At 38.6% G+C, this 14911-nt stretch overlaps 1 protein-coding gene across 5 annotated transcripts in view; it reads right to left on the bottom strand.

Moving 5' to 3' along the window:
• Nucleotides 1-14911, bottom strand: part of ptprdb (protein tyrosine phosphatase receptor type Db) — a 114511-nt gene that overhangs the window by 44230 nt on the left and 55370 nt on the right. For all 5 annotated transcript variants that reach the window (XM_049472644.1, XM_049472643.1, XM_049472645.1 and 2 more), the window contains one exon: nt 3707-3853. In XM_049472644.1, coding sequence (XP_049328601.1) covers nt 3707-3794 — 88 coding nt within the window. In that variant the 5' untranslated portion in view covers nt 3795-3853. The remainder of the gene's footprint in view (nt 1-3706; nt 3854-14911) is intronic.

Raw genomic sequence — 14911 nt, 5'->3', positions numbered from 1 at the left:
GAGAGTGAATGTTTGGAAATGTGCAGTATCATGATGAACTCTCTAATGGATGTTTTACACACATTATTGTTCATTCTCTCACCAGATATCCCCTCACAACGTATACATTAAGGTGTACGTAAGGTATCCAAGCCATTCCTAGGGAAGGTCACACTTAATGATCAACCATGAATTTTGGCATCCGTTTTATAAGTAGATTTGGTGAGAATTATATTAGACACTGTGTGAGCCACCAGACCAGCCACAGCATGAAGCTCTTTCCATTACAGACTAATAGCCCAGATATTGACGGCCTTTTAAAAGAAAATATTGGCTGATTTCAATAATGCATTCTTATTAATTAAAGAAATAAATAAATAAAGTACACAGTTTTCTTTCAACAAAAGAAAACCTTATTCAAAGTTTGGCCTTGGCTCCTCTCCAGGTTTCTTCCTCCAGCTCTGAGGAAGTTTTGTCTTTTGTAGTATTGGATTTCAGTCCAACATCAGTCAGTATGATTTGATGGAAATTCATTTAAAGAATTGATATTAATTGACTGATTTGCTTCTACAAGCTAGAAGAGATTAATAGGCGTGTCACATTTTCTTTGATATTTACAAAGAAATGTTGTATTGTTTTGTTTGTATTATTTATTCTGCATCTTAAAATAAAATGTTAATCCAAAAAAAAAAGGTTTCAGAAAGCCTGTGACTGTTTTAACTGTGTTTATCGTTCTCTCATCATTTTTGTCTTTTTATTTTTATTGTTCTTAATTTTTTTTATCTTTATCATTCTTACTATTTTATTTTACCACTTACTTTTAGTCTTTTTATTCTTCCTTCTTTTTTATTATTTATTTTAAAATATATGTTTTTACAGTAATTGTATTAGGATTTTCCTATTCTCTATATCACATGTGTCAAACACAAGGCCCGCGGGCCAAATGTGGCCCGCCACGTCTTTTTATGTGGCCCGCGAGAGCTTGTAAGATATTAATGTCTATAATAAATAGGTCAGAAGCGTTCTTTGACCAAATACATTTCCCACAATGCTTGTCGATTGTATTACCCGCAAAGTTACGGCTTACTGCCACTACACGGCAGTGTAGTCATTGATGTGGAAACCCTGCCGGAGGGAAGGTGTAACTTCGCGGGTGGAATTGAGACATGTTTATCCCATAATATCCAGAAAAAGAAAAGTTGATGCAGACGGACGGCTGTGCTTCAAGGCGAAAGACCGGTATGCATTTTGTGTTACTGACCAAAATAAACGCTTTTTAGAAGAGATATAAATTATGTGTAAATATTTATAAGACAATAGCTGATAAAATCTGTTTTAATGAGGTTAATAAACATCACTGTGACATCGCTAGTCGCAGTTTCACCTCAGCAAAGGACGAGGAGGTGAATCACTTATCTAACCAGCCTTTACTGATTTCTGCCCCCAATAACCCTTTCAATAACCTCCAATAGCCATTAATAGTCTTCAGTATCCTTCAACAGTCTAACCTTGCAGCCGTGGTGTGTTCTAAACTCCGTAGTTATAAACATCCTGAGGTTAGCAGCGCGCTAACTGACCTGTTTATAATGTAATCCGAGCAGTGACTCCGTGACGCTGCTCTAAACTGCTGCTGTTAGCTGCTTGGGCTGAAATATGAACTGTAGAGAGCTGTATTATCCGGTTAGTGGGGTTATTTTATTTCATACACAGAAGAACTTAAAATTTTAAAAACGCTCCAGACTGGCTCAGCTGAGTCCTGTAGCCCGTGGCTGGGCTGTAGCTCTGACTCAGTAAAGACTGTGGGCTTGTGCTGCTGCAGCTCCCACTAGTGGTTGGATGAGGAAATGCTAAATCTGTCACAGCTCACAATTTTTGATTTTATATTTGTTAAGCCTCTTTTCAGTATCAAACGTTTTGATCAAAGTTAATATAACTTGTATTTTATGTCATTTCTATTCACTTGTATAGTTTGGTTCTTGATTGATGGAGTTTTTGGATTTCATAACAGGATTTATGTTAATAGAGCAACAAGCAAACATTTTTTCCATGCAACTGTAATATTTGATTGAATAAATAATATATTGAGAGTTATTTAACATTAAGGAGTAATTACATTCATTTACATATATTACATTTGGTTACATTTTCTTATATTTATAAGTTACATCTGGCCCTCGGAGGACAGCCAATATGCCAATGTGGCCCTCGGCCAAAATGAGTTTGACACCCCTGCTCTATATAGTTTATTTATCTATTTTAAATGTTGTTGTTTAAAAAAATGCATTTCTTTTAATTTTATTATTATTCATTTGAATGTCTTGTTTTATGCTTTGAATCCCTTTTTCAACTATAAATGCTCGGCTGCACTGTAAATGAGGGTCACCCTTAATGTAATCAGCACTCGCATGGAGAGAAATAGATTACAAAGAGCAGAAGAACTGAAAGAATGGACTGCTAAAAAATGCAAACTCATCGTGAAGGGCTTTATCTGCTGTAAAATTACAACAGCAGCAAGTGTGACTCCTAAAAGTTTCAACTGAATGCAGCACTAATATTCAGATCAGTGTACATGAGGAGAATATATGAAGTCCACTTTATCCAGTAAGTGGTTCTCAAGCGGATTCCCTTACTATCTGACCAGTGCATTAATCCAGTCAGTGGATCAGGCCATGACGCAGTGGACACTCACACTAATCTGCTTTCTGTTCTACTACTGACCAAGAGCAGAAGTCAATGGCATGCAGCAGAAGCAAGGCCAGGATGCCAGGCAACGCGAGGTTTTAGCCCCTCCTCCTAGGATAGCATTTTGCGTGTATGTGTGTGTGGGTGGTCACCCCAGATGACTTAAGATGAAATCACGATCACGATATCCTCTTTACGTACTTTAATTTTGCATCGGAATCTTAATCCTAGCCCTAACCCCCTACCCCAACCCCCCTCACACACACACGCACACACACAGAGACGTGCATACTCATACTCATGCATGCAGTATGCACACATATTTGATTGAGCTTGAGCTGTATGTTTATTGTGATTAAAAAAACTGTCCACGAGTTCAGATGTGTCCACCGAGGAAAATCCTCAATAATACTGTATAATACTCATATAATACTATTTCTTTGTATTTTTTTTATACTTTCTCCAGTCCCACAATAGCTAAGGCCGGGCTAAAACCATTGTCATTTGTGCAAAACAAATCCTTTTTATTGCACAAAAAATAAATGCTCATTGTTCCGTCAGCGCTAGAAACCCGCTCGGCTGAAGTAAACCCCTGCAGCGGTGATAGCACTGATGTAGATCCTGGAATTGTGCCGCAGTAATTGTACTGATAACAAAAACATCCGAGATTGCCCTGATTCTGGGACACGCAGTCGCAACAGATGCTCGCTTGTAATCTTGTTAAGCTTTCTTCAATGATGATTTCACTATAAAACACAGTAAATGCTTCCTGTGCATAAAAAAGAGAGGAAGAAAACAACAAAAGGCCTCTTATCAGTCGGTGCTAACTAACAGATTTGACGCTTCAGTGTCTCCTTATCTTCAGCGTGCAGAGGGGTTTGTGGGTAGGTGTTTTCTAAGAGCCATGCTTAGACTCCATTAGTAATATCTGAACAGCCTACAATTATCCTCCTGAAACTGAAAGGAATGTGATACTGCAAGTGTATGTGTGTGTGTGTGGGAAAGGATGTGGGTGTGTGTATGAGAGAAAGAGAGGGAGACTCACTCTGAGTGTATGAGAGCTGCAGCACACTCAGTAGATTCAGCACAAGCAGCTGGATAGAGGCTTTGCAGATCATGTGACTTCTGGCCATCCTCTCATTGGCTTGTCTGGGGCTGCGAATCACCAAGCTCAAGGGGCGCCGCTCATAACCTAATAAAGATGAAACACATTCTCACATTAAGCCAGCCATATATTACACGCTTTTTTAAAAGGCTAAAAGTGCCCTGCATTTTAACAACTTGGCTAAATCTCCATCTTAAAAGTGTTATGTGTGTGTGTGTGTGTGTGTGTGTGTGTCTGAAGTTCAGCGAATTTTAAGCTCTGAGTTATCCTAAAGACTCACAGGGATCAGGAAGTGAATAAAACAAACTGCCTTTTGAACATGAAAGCAGGAAGCACACTTGGACTGTTGCTGAGCAGATGGTGGGATGCTTGTTAAAACAATGAACAATCAGCAAAGTCAAGCTTCTCTTAGCATTAGCCCCCAGGCACTGTGTTTTATTACCATTTTCCATTATTAACTAATGAAACATAAGCATGGTTTACATGTGAGATAATATCAGATAATTTAGAACACTGTATGCCTAAAAAACTTAACTGTGTGTGTTTATAAGTGTGTGTGTATACTGTATTGTTTTGCACTGTCTGAATACAGTTACGGGGTTCATGCACCATTTTAAGTTTTAAATACCTCAATAATTATAATTTAAGGCCCTAAATGTCATAATTTCTTTGGTAGGAAACAATAGTATGCAATTTCAAACACAATCCTATTGTTTTTTACACTGAAACAACACAACATATCCTCGGCTCTGGAGTGTGACCCATGAACTCAGACCCACAGTAGCAGTCAAACATGATAACATATGGTTTCTCACTAACGCTGTGCGATAGCTCCTTCTGGATGAATGAAGCGATTGCAAAGCTTTGGGATAGTTTAGGGATGTTTGTGAACAAATACCGTATTTTTCGCACTATAAGGCGCACTATCAATGAACGTCTATTTTCTGGTCTATTTTCATACATAAGGCGCACCAGATTATAAGGTGCATTTAAAGAGACACTATAGCGGTTAGCAGCAGGCTGCAGGCCGATAATACCCACCTCTGAACTGGGAAATAGCAGTTAGCGGCTAATGCTAATGCTATTCCAGCCCTCATGCTGGACAACTAAACTGAAACTTTATAACACTGCACTTCAGCAGAGCGGCTTTACTGCTCGTTACAACCTGACTGGTAAAATTCATACATAAGGTGCACCGGATTATAAGGCTTACTGTCGATTTTTTTTGATAATTAAAGGATTTTTAAATAAAAAAAATAAAAAAATACAGTTATTAAAAACGAATACTGTGCTTTTGAAAATCGATACAGTACAAGCTACACCCCTAGCTGCTTCCATGTCGCAAAAATAAGTAAAACAATCTCCACTGGCAAGGTTACAATAGTTCAAAGTTCTGAATGTCAGTTCTGATTTATTTTATATCTCAAGTGACTTCACTGTTTTTTACTGGTCAGTGGCGTTTGAGAATGTGTTGAGCAGAGCTTATGTGGTGCAATGAGTAATAATGAGTCTGAAGATGTGGGAGTGATGTGGGTGATCATGCTTGTCTCCTATGGGAACATGAGTAAAACTCATACTGTACACTCAATAGTGTATGTTCTTATGGACAGATTTACCCTAACCATGTACAGTTCTCCTTTACTCATGCACTGACCTTTACATAACTGCTCCTAATTATCTCCTTACCACAATATTGTGGCTAATTCTAATACCATGAACCCATAATATTATTCATTATTTTAAAGTGTATGCAGATATTCCAAACAGGGATGCACCAAGATGAACAAACACCAAACACCAAACACGTCTTTTTACCAAACAGGTTTTCATTAATTTAGCTTCAAAGATAAAGCAATTTAAAAAAACTTAGCCAGTATTTTCTAACTAGAACTGTGCAGTATCTGACAGATATCTATGTGGGTGTACTCTCTGTGTCCACCTGCTGCTCATTCCCACACACTAACTCCATCCTGAGGTTGCCAGGTTTAAAAACAGTGGTACACAGCTGCTACAAAGAGTCTCAGCTGCTATGAAGTATTTGTCAAAAAAGCTCAATGACCAAAGATGAAATAAAACAAGATTAAACACTGGCAGTGAGTTCGACAGACGGACAAGACTTCAGGCTCAAAAAGACTACAAGACCCTGAGCAACTACTTTCTCCTGAACAGGTAAGCTACTTTAGCCAGGTCACTTATCAGAACCACTCGGTTTGCTTAGTATAGATGGGCATTTTAATTAATTAAAAATAATAATAATAATAGTATTCACAATTATATCTGTGGTGTGTTTGCAGCTGGGATAACAAGGCAGATGATAATTGAGCTAGCATTAGCTAGGTTGACTAAAGGGGTCTACATGATGCTGGCTAATGCAGTCATGCTACATATGCTAATTTGAACTACAGTCAGTCACAGCAGAGGAGCAGACACGTAATAACAAAAACATATGTCAAAAACTGAAAGTTAGTTATTAAATTCACTCAGTATAGTTACGAATGTGATTATATGTTAAACGATTTCTTACGTCCAAAAAAACGAGTGACGGTAAATTATACTTACTGCCATTCCTAGCAGCTATCCTGCCTAGTTTTTTAGATGTTTATTTCCTTTAGCAAAGTCGGTCTTTACAGGTTTCGCTTGACACCAATGAGGTCTAGATCAGTATGCAGGTTTCTATTTTATTTGCAAATCTAAGGCAAACCAACAAAACTAATTATTTTATCTTTTCACATTTTTAGCTGATTCATTTTGGTTGCCAAATATTCAGTGCAGCCCTAATTCCCTAAAATAACAACCCAATAAACAACCTTACCACTGTATCTAAAGTTTAAAGCTCTAGAGCTCTAGAACTCCCCACATTACACCTTTGTACAACTGAAATACTGAACGTGGGCAGAGGAGACATGAGGTGGGCAGGAAGGAATGATTGGTCAGGGCTTTCACAGTGCTGTGGCCTTCACAGACAACACGTTTTTCCATTCATTGTCAGAGTATTTCAATTTTGAATTGTCACGAACTGCCAAGCGACAAGCACAAGCCACTGTGGGTCCTAGAAAAAGGACAACAAATATTTCAAAATTACCATTTAAGCTGAAATAAAAGCAGAAACTAAAATGTAAAACGTCACACCTTTGCATTGTGCAGCCCTGATGAAAAGGCCTTGATTGCACATAAGCCCAGCAGTGGAGCTAACGTCTACAGCAGGATACAGTTCCAGGATCACGGCTTCTCAGTCTCGGTTCAGCTGATATTGATTCAAAAGCCCCTAATTGATAGGAGGCTTTGCTGCACTTAATATCCAGGAACTATGATCTCAAATAGAGGCAACAGGCCTTTCAGAGTCTTTCAGAGCCATTCAGTCATGTGGAAGTCCAATCTGACAGCTTTATATGAGCTGCGCAAATCCTGCCCAGTTCACAAGCCGCTTTACCAAACTCCTTGTTCCTGACATATGGAAGCTGGAAGCCTTTCTACAAGCACAGTTCGACTAGTACATCACAACCCACACACCAGTGGATCTACTGGATATAATGACACTGTCTGATAACAGACATCATCTCATCTATAGATTACTATGATGATGCATATAAATAGGCCTGTCATGATGATCACAATATTACGTATGGACATTGCCTCAATTATTTTTGCAGACCTAGAAAATACTTATTGTGATTAGTTAACAACGTACTATGCTGATTGTTTAAAAATGATATTATATTTTTCTTATTTAGAATATTTAAAATTTGATAAAATTCCAATTTTGAATATTCCTTAGTTTCGTGTAAGCTTTCACTCTGCTCACCTCTACCTCACTTTACGTCACTTTGCCTTGCTTTACCTCGCTCTGACTCACTTGCCTCAATCCACCTTGCACTGCGTCACTCCAACTGACTCTACCTCTTTCTGCCCTACTATGCCTCACTTTACATAATTCTGCCTCCTTCAAACTTGCACTACCTCTGTCTGCCTATCTCTGTTTCACTTTACCTCACTCTACCTTGCTGTACCTCGATCTGCCTCACTTTACAACACTCTGCTTCACTCTACCTTGCTGTACTTCGATCTGCCTCACTTTACAACACTCTGCCTCACTCTACCTTGCTCTACCTCGATCTGCCTCACTTTACAACAATCTGCCTCACTCTACCTTGCTGTACCTCAATCTGCCTCACTTTACATTACTCTGCCTCACTCTACCTTGCTCTACCTCGATCTGCCTCACTTTACATCACTCTGCCATGTTCTACCTCACTATGCCTCCAGTTTTTAAGTCTACAGTGTCCCTCTGTTGCTCTATGTTGGTAATGCAGTTTGAGTTTGCTGTTATTGTGATATTGCTAATATAAACATATGATTTATCTTACAGCCCTAGCACTATTCCATTTTTTGTGCCCTTTTGCTCCTCATTTCTCATCCAGTTTAATTTGTGACAAATCTGCTACATCAGCTGACCTAGTGATAGCTGCAGATGGCTCATGTGGCTGGAGGTGAAACCTCCTTTCTGCCCTTCAACCATGTAGAGGAAGAAAGCAGCTCTTCTGTGCAATCATGCAGGCGACCAATGAGTGTTTTTGTTGTTCAGTGATGGATAATAATTGGATCTCCTCAACCCAACGCAGTTTGGAGGATGCCAGAACACTGGGGATCTGAGCTGAGATATTGTTGGGTACTACTGTCTAAGGTCTTGATTTTCGTGATGGGGTGAACACGGAAAGAATCTCAGCCATGGAAATGGATTTAATTTCAGATATAAAGACTAGCTGTGTGTGCTATTAATGATTAATCAAACTGATATTTTAACATTGTTACCACATTGATACAAATTTAATAAGGATTTTTTTTTATTCATTCAGCGTCAACCACTAATCCATTTCACGTCACAGAGAACATGCAAACTCCACAAAGAAACATCCCGGTTGCCCCAGTCTGGAATTGAACCCAGACCTTCTTGCTGTAAAGTGACACTGCTACTACCACTGTGTCATTGGGTGTTTTGTATGCTTGTTTTTGTATTGTCATGGGTGTATTTTACCTAAGTTTTAAATGATGCACACGAAAAGCTGCTGGAATGATACTTCTGTCCTCTTGTTGAGAAACTGGAAAATTAAACTATAGATTAATAGATGCATGGGTGTGCATTTTCTGTACAACTGTACAAATGGCTTTAGTTTACTTAACAGTCTTTGGTAACAGATATATAAACATTTGTTATTGTTTGTATTGTAAATATACTTGACGCATATTTAGAGGGGATTTATCTTTATCATTTTTTAAATTCCAGAACATGACAATGTGGCGCAAATAATATTATTTAGATTGCAACTTTGGGTAACTGAAATGACTAGAAATGTGCAAGTGAGTTTCATATCTTCAGCTGACAGATCTGAGAACAGCTGATAAAAATCAAGCTAAAAAATGTTAGACCTACTTTTTTTTTCAACCTTTGAATTTATCACATCCCTGGCCTCACTCTTCTTTATATACAGTACAGTATGTGGTGAGCAAGTACCTTATAGATCATACAGGCTTAAAGTAATGTATGGAAATATATATATAAATTCATATATATTCACACACGGCTGCTAAAAGCCTCACAGCGACATACTTTTACAGCAAACTCAATAATTAAGCTATCCGGCCCATAAATGTATAATCAGTGTTCAGCCAGAAAGGCAAGCGCAAACCAGAAAGAGAGAGAGGGAGCGAGTGAGAGAGAGAGAGAGAAAGCGAGAGGTGGGCAGCTGAATAGCACTAAGTGAAGTTGCATTAAATATGGATTGTGTGCATGGGAGATTGCCACGGATGGGGTGTGTAGGGAATCGCCATGGTAACTCTACCCTCATGGGCACCTCGCCTGTCGCTTCCCATCACATCAGCAGAACACACAGAGTGGCTCGCGACTCCCTCATGCGTGCCACCTCCCCCTCCTTCTATTCATTTTTCATTCCTCCGCTGTACTCTGAGGCTTCCCTCACTTTTACCGTGCTGAAAGAGGAAAGACTACACATGTCACTTCCTGTAGGGATTCACACAGGAGGAGCTTGGGAACAGAGGGGAGTGGGGGCAGTGATACACACATATACTGATACACACACAGGCTGCAGTGCAATAAGGACAAAAAGTGAGATGTGAGATGAAGCTGCTGCTGGATATTCTGATATCAACGAGAAACGCGATAAATTAAAACCCTAAATCAGTGTTTTCAGCACTTGGCTTGGCTGCACTCATTTTTCACAGGATACAGGATCTACTTTACTCTACCCAGCTCTACCTCATTCACCTTGCTCTACTACCTCCTTCTACCTCACTCTTTGTCAGCCTACCTCCCTCTACCTCGCTCTGCTTCACTCTACCTCACTTTATCTGGCTACATCTCTTTCTGCCTCACAATGTCCCGCTCTTATACACTCTATCTCACTCTACCACACTTTAACTTACCCTACCTCAGTCTGCCTCAGTCTACCTGACTCTACCACACTCTTTCACACTTTCTCACCCTACCTCGCTCTGCCTCACCCTACCTCGCTCTGCCTAGCTCTATTTAACTGTACCTCACTCTAACTGTTCTCTACCTCATTCTATTAATTACAGAACAGCAACAGCACTATTTAAAGTAATCAGAAACACACATTTATTATTTATCTTCAAAGGGAGTAAAACACAATACAATTTGTATGAAATTAACATAAATATAAGCTACATTTAACTTAACAAGCAGCTGTTATATTGAAGGAGCATATATGTAAATATCTCTTTTATCTAATTTTGAAAATCTCATTAAAATTATTTGATTAATCAAATTAGTTTGATTAACCCGCTCAGCACTACCACCCACACAAACACACCCACACGCATGCACAGAAGATGAAGCTGTCATTATGTGTGTGTGTGTGTGTGTGTGTGTGTGTGTATGTGTGTGCCTGATAAAACTGGGTCAATCTGATCCCTGACTCATGTCATACCAGAGACCTTCAAAACACATATGGCCACACAGATATAGACAGACACACACACGCACACACACCAAATCTGCCTCATTTGGACCACACACCATATCAGCTTAACAAATTGCAGTCCTTAACATACACGTGCACGCCCACACCCACACACACAGACACACACGTAATAATAAACACTCAGTAGGCTTGCCACCATAGCCAATTTTTAAGGACAATACAGTGTTACAGAAATAATTGCCATTAACTATATTACTGTCATTATATGTCACAAATATAATGAGAATATAATACAATCAAATAATACAATTAAAAAGAGCAGTACACTTGTAATTATTAAGACTAGTAATAAAAAGGGTCTTATATTGAGGAAAACGTACCTCTTAACAATAAACAAAAAGAAATACAATATTTTTCAATATCCAGCATGTCACAATCGTGATATTGCTTTTTATTATAAAAAATGCAATACTGGAGTAAAATATCTGTTATTGCATAGCTATAACCTGACTCTGGTAATGAAAAATGAGTATCCTTACTTAACATTTGATGGCCGCTCAATGTAAGCATTGTGCATGCCCACTTTGGTCTCAATCTTTAATATACTGTGCATATTATACACAATAAAATAAAAAAAGTAAAATACTCTGAATAAATAAAGCATATATTAAATTAAAAGTTGGCTCATTTAGCTAAGTAAACACAAATGGGCAATATTGAGATCAACAAAAATGATTCAGGTTATGTCCAATTACTGTATGATAAATCATTAATGTAATTATTGTGACAGGTCTAAAGCAAAGCAAAAAACAGTTTAAATGTGTGTTTATAGGACACTTATAGCATGTGTGTGTGTGTGTGTGTGGGTGTTTAGATAACTCTCCTCTCCCCAAACTGTGTCAGGGTCATATAGTAACCTGCCTAATCTGAGCAGAACAAAAATCATCATGATAATCTGATATTTCCTGTTCCTTCACATTCTGAAGGAATGTCAATACATACACTGTGTATGTGTGTGTGTGTGTGTGTGTGTGTGTGTGTGTTGGCTGGTGTGCTGACTAAGCATAACCAGAGCTCAGCTGCAGTTCAAAGCAGGTAGGAGTGAATAATGAGTGAAATAATCAAACAATCATAATACTAATTACCGTTACACCAATCTCATTATCTCCTTATGGTACACTAACACAATTAACCTTTAATTACACACTATTGCATTACAGGTAGAGGGCTAACAAGCGCATCCAACAAGGTGAACAACAGACAAAAACTCAGAAATAAAGAGCACAGACGTTAAAACTCAAAAGAACTGCACAAATTACTAAGAAAAACACTTGTGATTTCAACCTAGTTCTATTGTGCTCTATTGGCTCCATTGTGTTGGGGATGCTTGGACCCCATGATTGCCACTACAATGTAATTTGAAAGATAAATGTTCATCATTTCATCCATATTTTGCTAAACTCATTTTTGCATGCTTTTGTATTTTCAATTTTGTTTCTTATGCCCCTATAAACACTCCAAGTTCTGTGAATCAGCTGAAAGAGTTTAAAAGTGTCAGGAACTAATTGCTTCAGTGAGCTGTTTGGATGGCTCCCTTATTGTGACGTCACAATAAGGAAATATGTATAGAACCACCCTAGAACCACCCCTCACCCATGAACCCCTACAAGAGCCCTAGATAAGTTAAAGAAACAGCATTTTGGTTGACAACCTCTGAAAGTACACAGCAGGAATAGCCAGCAGACTTCGTCTGAGAAAGGGATCTGTACCTACTGTCTGTGGCAAGTAAGCAGATGAGATGAATGTTGTGTTTCTATCGCAGCTGGGCATAAAATAGTTTAAATGTTTGTGTTTTGACATTTAGCACAAGTTAACACTTGTAAACACTCAGTATATAGATGATGTCACCAACAACAGCTCATTCTGAAAAGGACTGAAACTGGTAAGAATAGAGCTGGTAAGATATCTTTATGTGAAAGTTATTTTGTTTAGCTCATAGACCTATTCTAACTTGTGTAAAGAGATGTATAAAATGTCATTGCTAGGTGGCTGCATAACATTCTGTTGATCTGTAACTCCTGTCCACAACTTTAACCTCTGTACTAAAATAAAGATGTCAGAACTACTGCTTCTTGTCTACTTTACATCCTTTTTCATGCTGCAGAATCTCAGGGTTAGCTGCACCCTTGGGGCATTTTCACACCTGAGATTCTTTCCAGATCCAAGGTCTTTTGCAGCAAGAGTTTGATACGTTTGGTCAAGTGTGAAAGCTGTTTCCATCCACCTGAAAATCACAGGCTGGGGTTTGTCTGGAGTCTCATGAATTTAAAAAATCGACAAAGGCAAAGACAAAGATTCCCACTTTGCTAATACTGAACTGCTACCAGTGCAGGAATAATGTGACAACATTAACATTACTGTTGAATTAGTTTCTCAGTATACATGCTATACACGTCTGATCCTGATTCCATTCTAACAATCACTTACATTTTTGATGTCAACAATATCAATCTACAATGTAGAAAACATAAGACTGGATAAAAACAAATGTGTCTAAAGTTTGTATACAGGCTGGTAGCGTATGTCCCTGTATGGTATGCGTCACAGTGGTGTATTAGTATGAGTGTGCATCAGTGTATCAGGAAAGACTGTGTGCTCACTAACCAAGTGGTTATGTAAGGGGATTTTCAGTATTATGAGGATAGACGCTAACCCAGCGGAGCATGACGCTAAGAACTGAGGGAATACACATCATCCCATCCCTGCAGTTCATGTGTGCACGCAACATCTACTACCACCACCAACATAAAACATAAACAAAACAAATCACATGAGAACACAGTTTAAAATGACCTTGTCCTTCATTTTCTTGCCTGCTTTTTACGTTTCGTATGTGTTTCTTGTTTTCTCTGAGGTGCAATTATGATATTTGTGTGGGTTTATGTATCAAAAGCAGTTGTATCTCTAAAACTTTTGTGCTAATGTTTTTCTGAGCTGCCCTGAAGTTGAAACAGCTGAATCAGAAAGTCTAAACTGCAAGTCTAAAAATACATACAGGATACCAGTATTCCAATTAGGAGTGTGTAAATTCAGATATACACTATATGAACAAAAGTATTTGGAAACCTACATATTAAACCCACAGAAGCGACTATAAAATCCATATGTACTGAGGTGCTTAGATCAGATTGGTGGACAAACCTGGATTGGGACAAAAAAGGATCCCAAAATTCTGTATCACATTACCATAAAGATATTTTAAACCATACAATCCTAAACATGTGCCATGACCCTTGGTCGTAATACTCATTTGTTTGCGTCTGCTGCTGCTTCCTTTTGTATGTTTATTTCATTTTCGCAGTGTGCAATCCCACAATAAGCCACCAGCTCTTTAAAAGTGCCAAACGAAATCTAACCTTACCTTTGACGACCTGGAAAATCATCCTGCTCAGGCCAACCCTGCACCTCCATTATTGTGTACCCTGTTTTCTGGTTTGTCCTACTTTAAAATATGCATTTGGGGGGAAGTAAGGGTTGATTTATCTTTTCTCCTGGTTATTTAGTAGTAATAGTTTGAGTGTTTGTTTCATTTGTGTTTTAAGGAATAGTTAGTTTTGTTTACAGCCTATACGCACTCCTGAAGCCAGTTTTCCCATTTTCCTTTAATAAAATCATCCTGGTTGGTACATTTACGTACGTTTGGTCTGGCAAAGTGTCTGAGCAGAGGGCCCACTCTTATTCTCTCTAGTAGTAAACTAGAAAACTCTAGCCTGCACGGCAGCAGCTGTAACACAGTCAGAAAACACTTTCTCTTTATGTTGTGTTTCGGCTAAAACACACCTACACAAACATTTGTGAAAATCTGTTTTTAGGGCTGAAAAAAGTTTTGAGACTCTTTCACCCTCTGTTGTTCTGCAGTAGCACTTGCTGTGACTGTCTACATCAGTGTCTCTCATCTGAGCAGCAAGAGAGCGTAACAGATGATCAGAGGGCGCCAGAGTAGAAGAAGCTGCTGCTTCTCTAGAATACCGGTGAAGTTGTGGTTCTGACTAAAATAAAACATTAAAGTGACAGCAGTTTTGTGCTGCATTTTAGCTCGGAATAACTGTTTACCAATCTTTGGGATGTTGCACTGACTTGGAGATTATGGAGAATAGTATTTCTGTCTTTTCTGTGAGTCCAGTATCAG

This window comes from Astyanax mexicanus, chromosome 25 (assembly GCF_023375975.1).
Source record: "Astyanax mexicanus isolate ESR-SI-001 chromosome 25, AstMex3_surface, whole genome shotgun sequence".
NCBI lineage: Eukaryota > Metazoa > Chordata > Actinopteri > Characiformes > Acestrorhamphidae > Astyanax > Astyanax mexicanus.
This window is presented reverse-complemented; position numbering and strand designations above follow the sequence as displayed.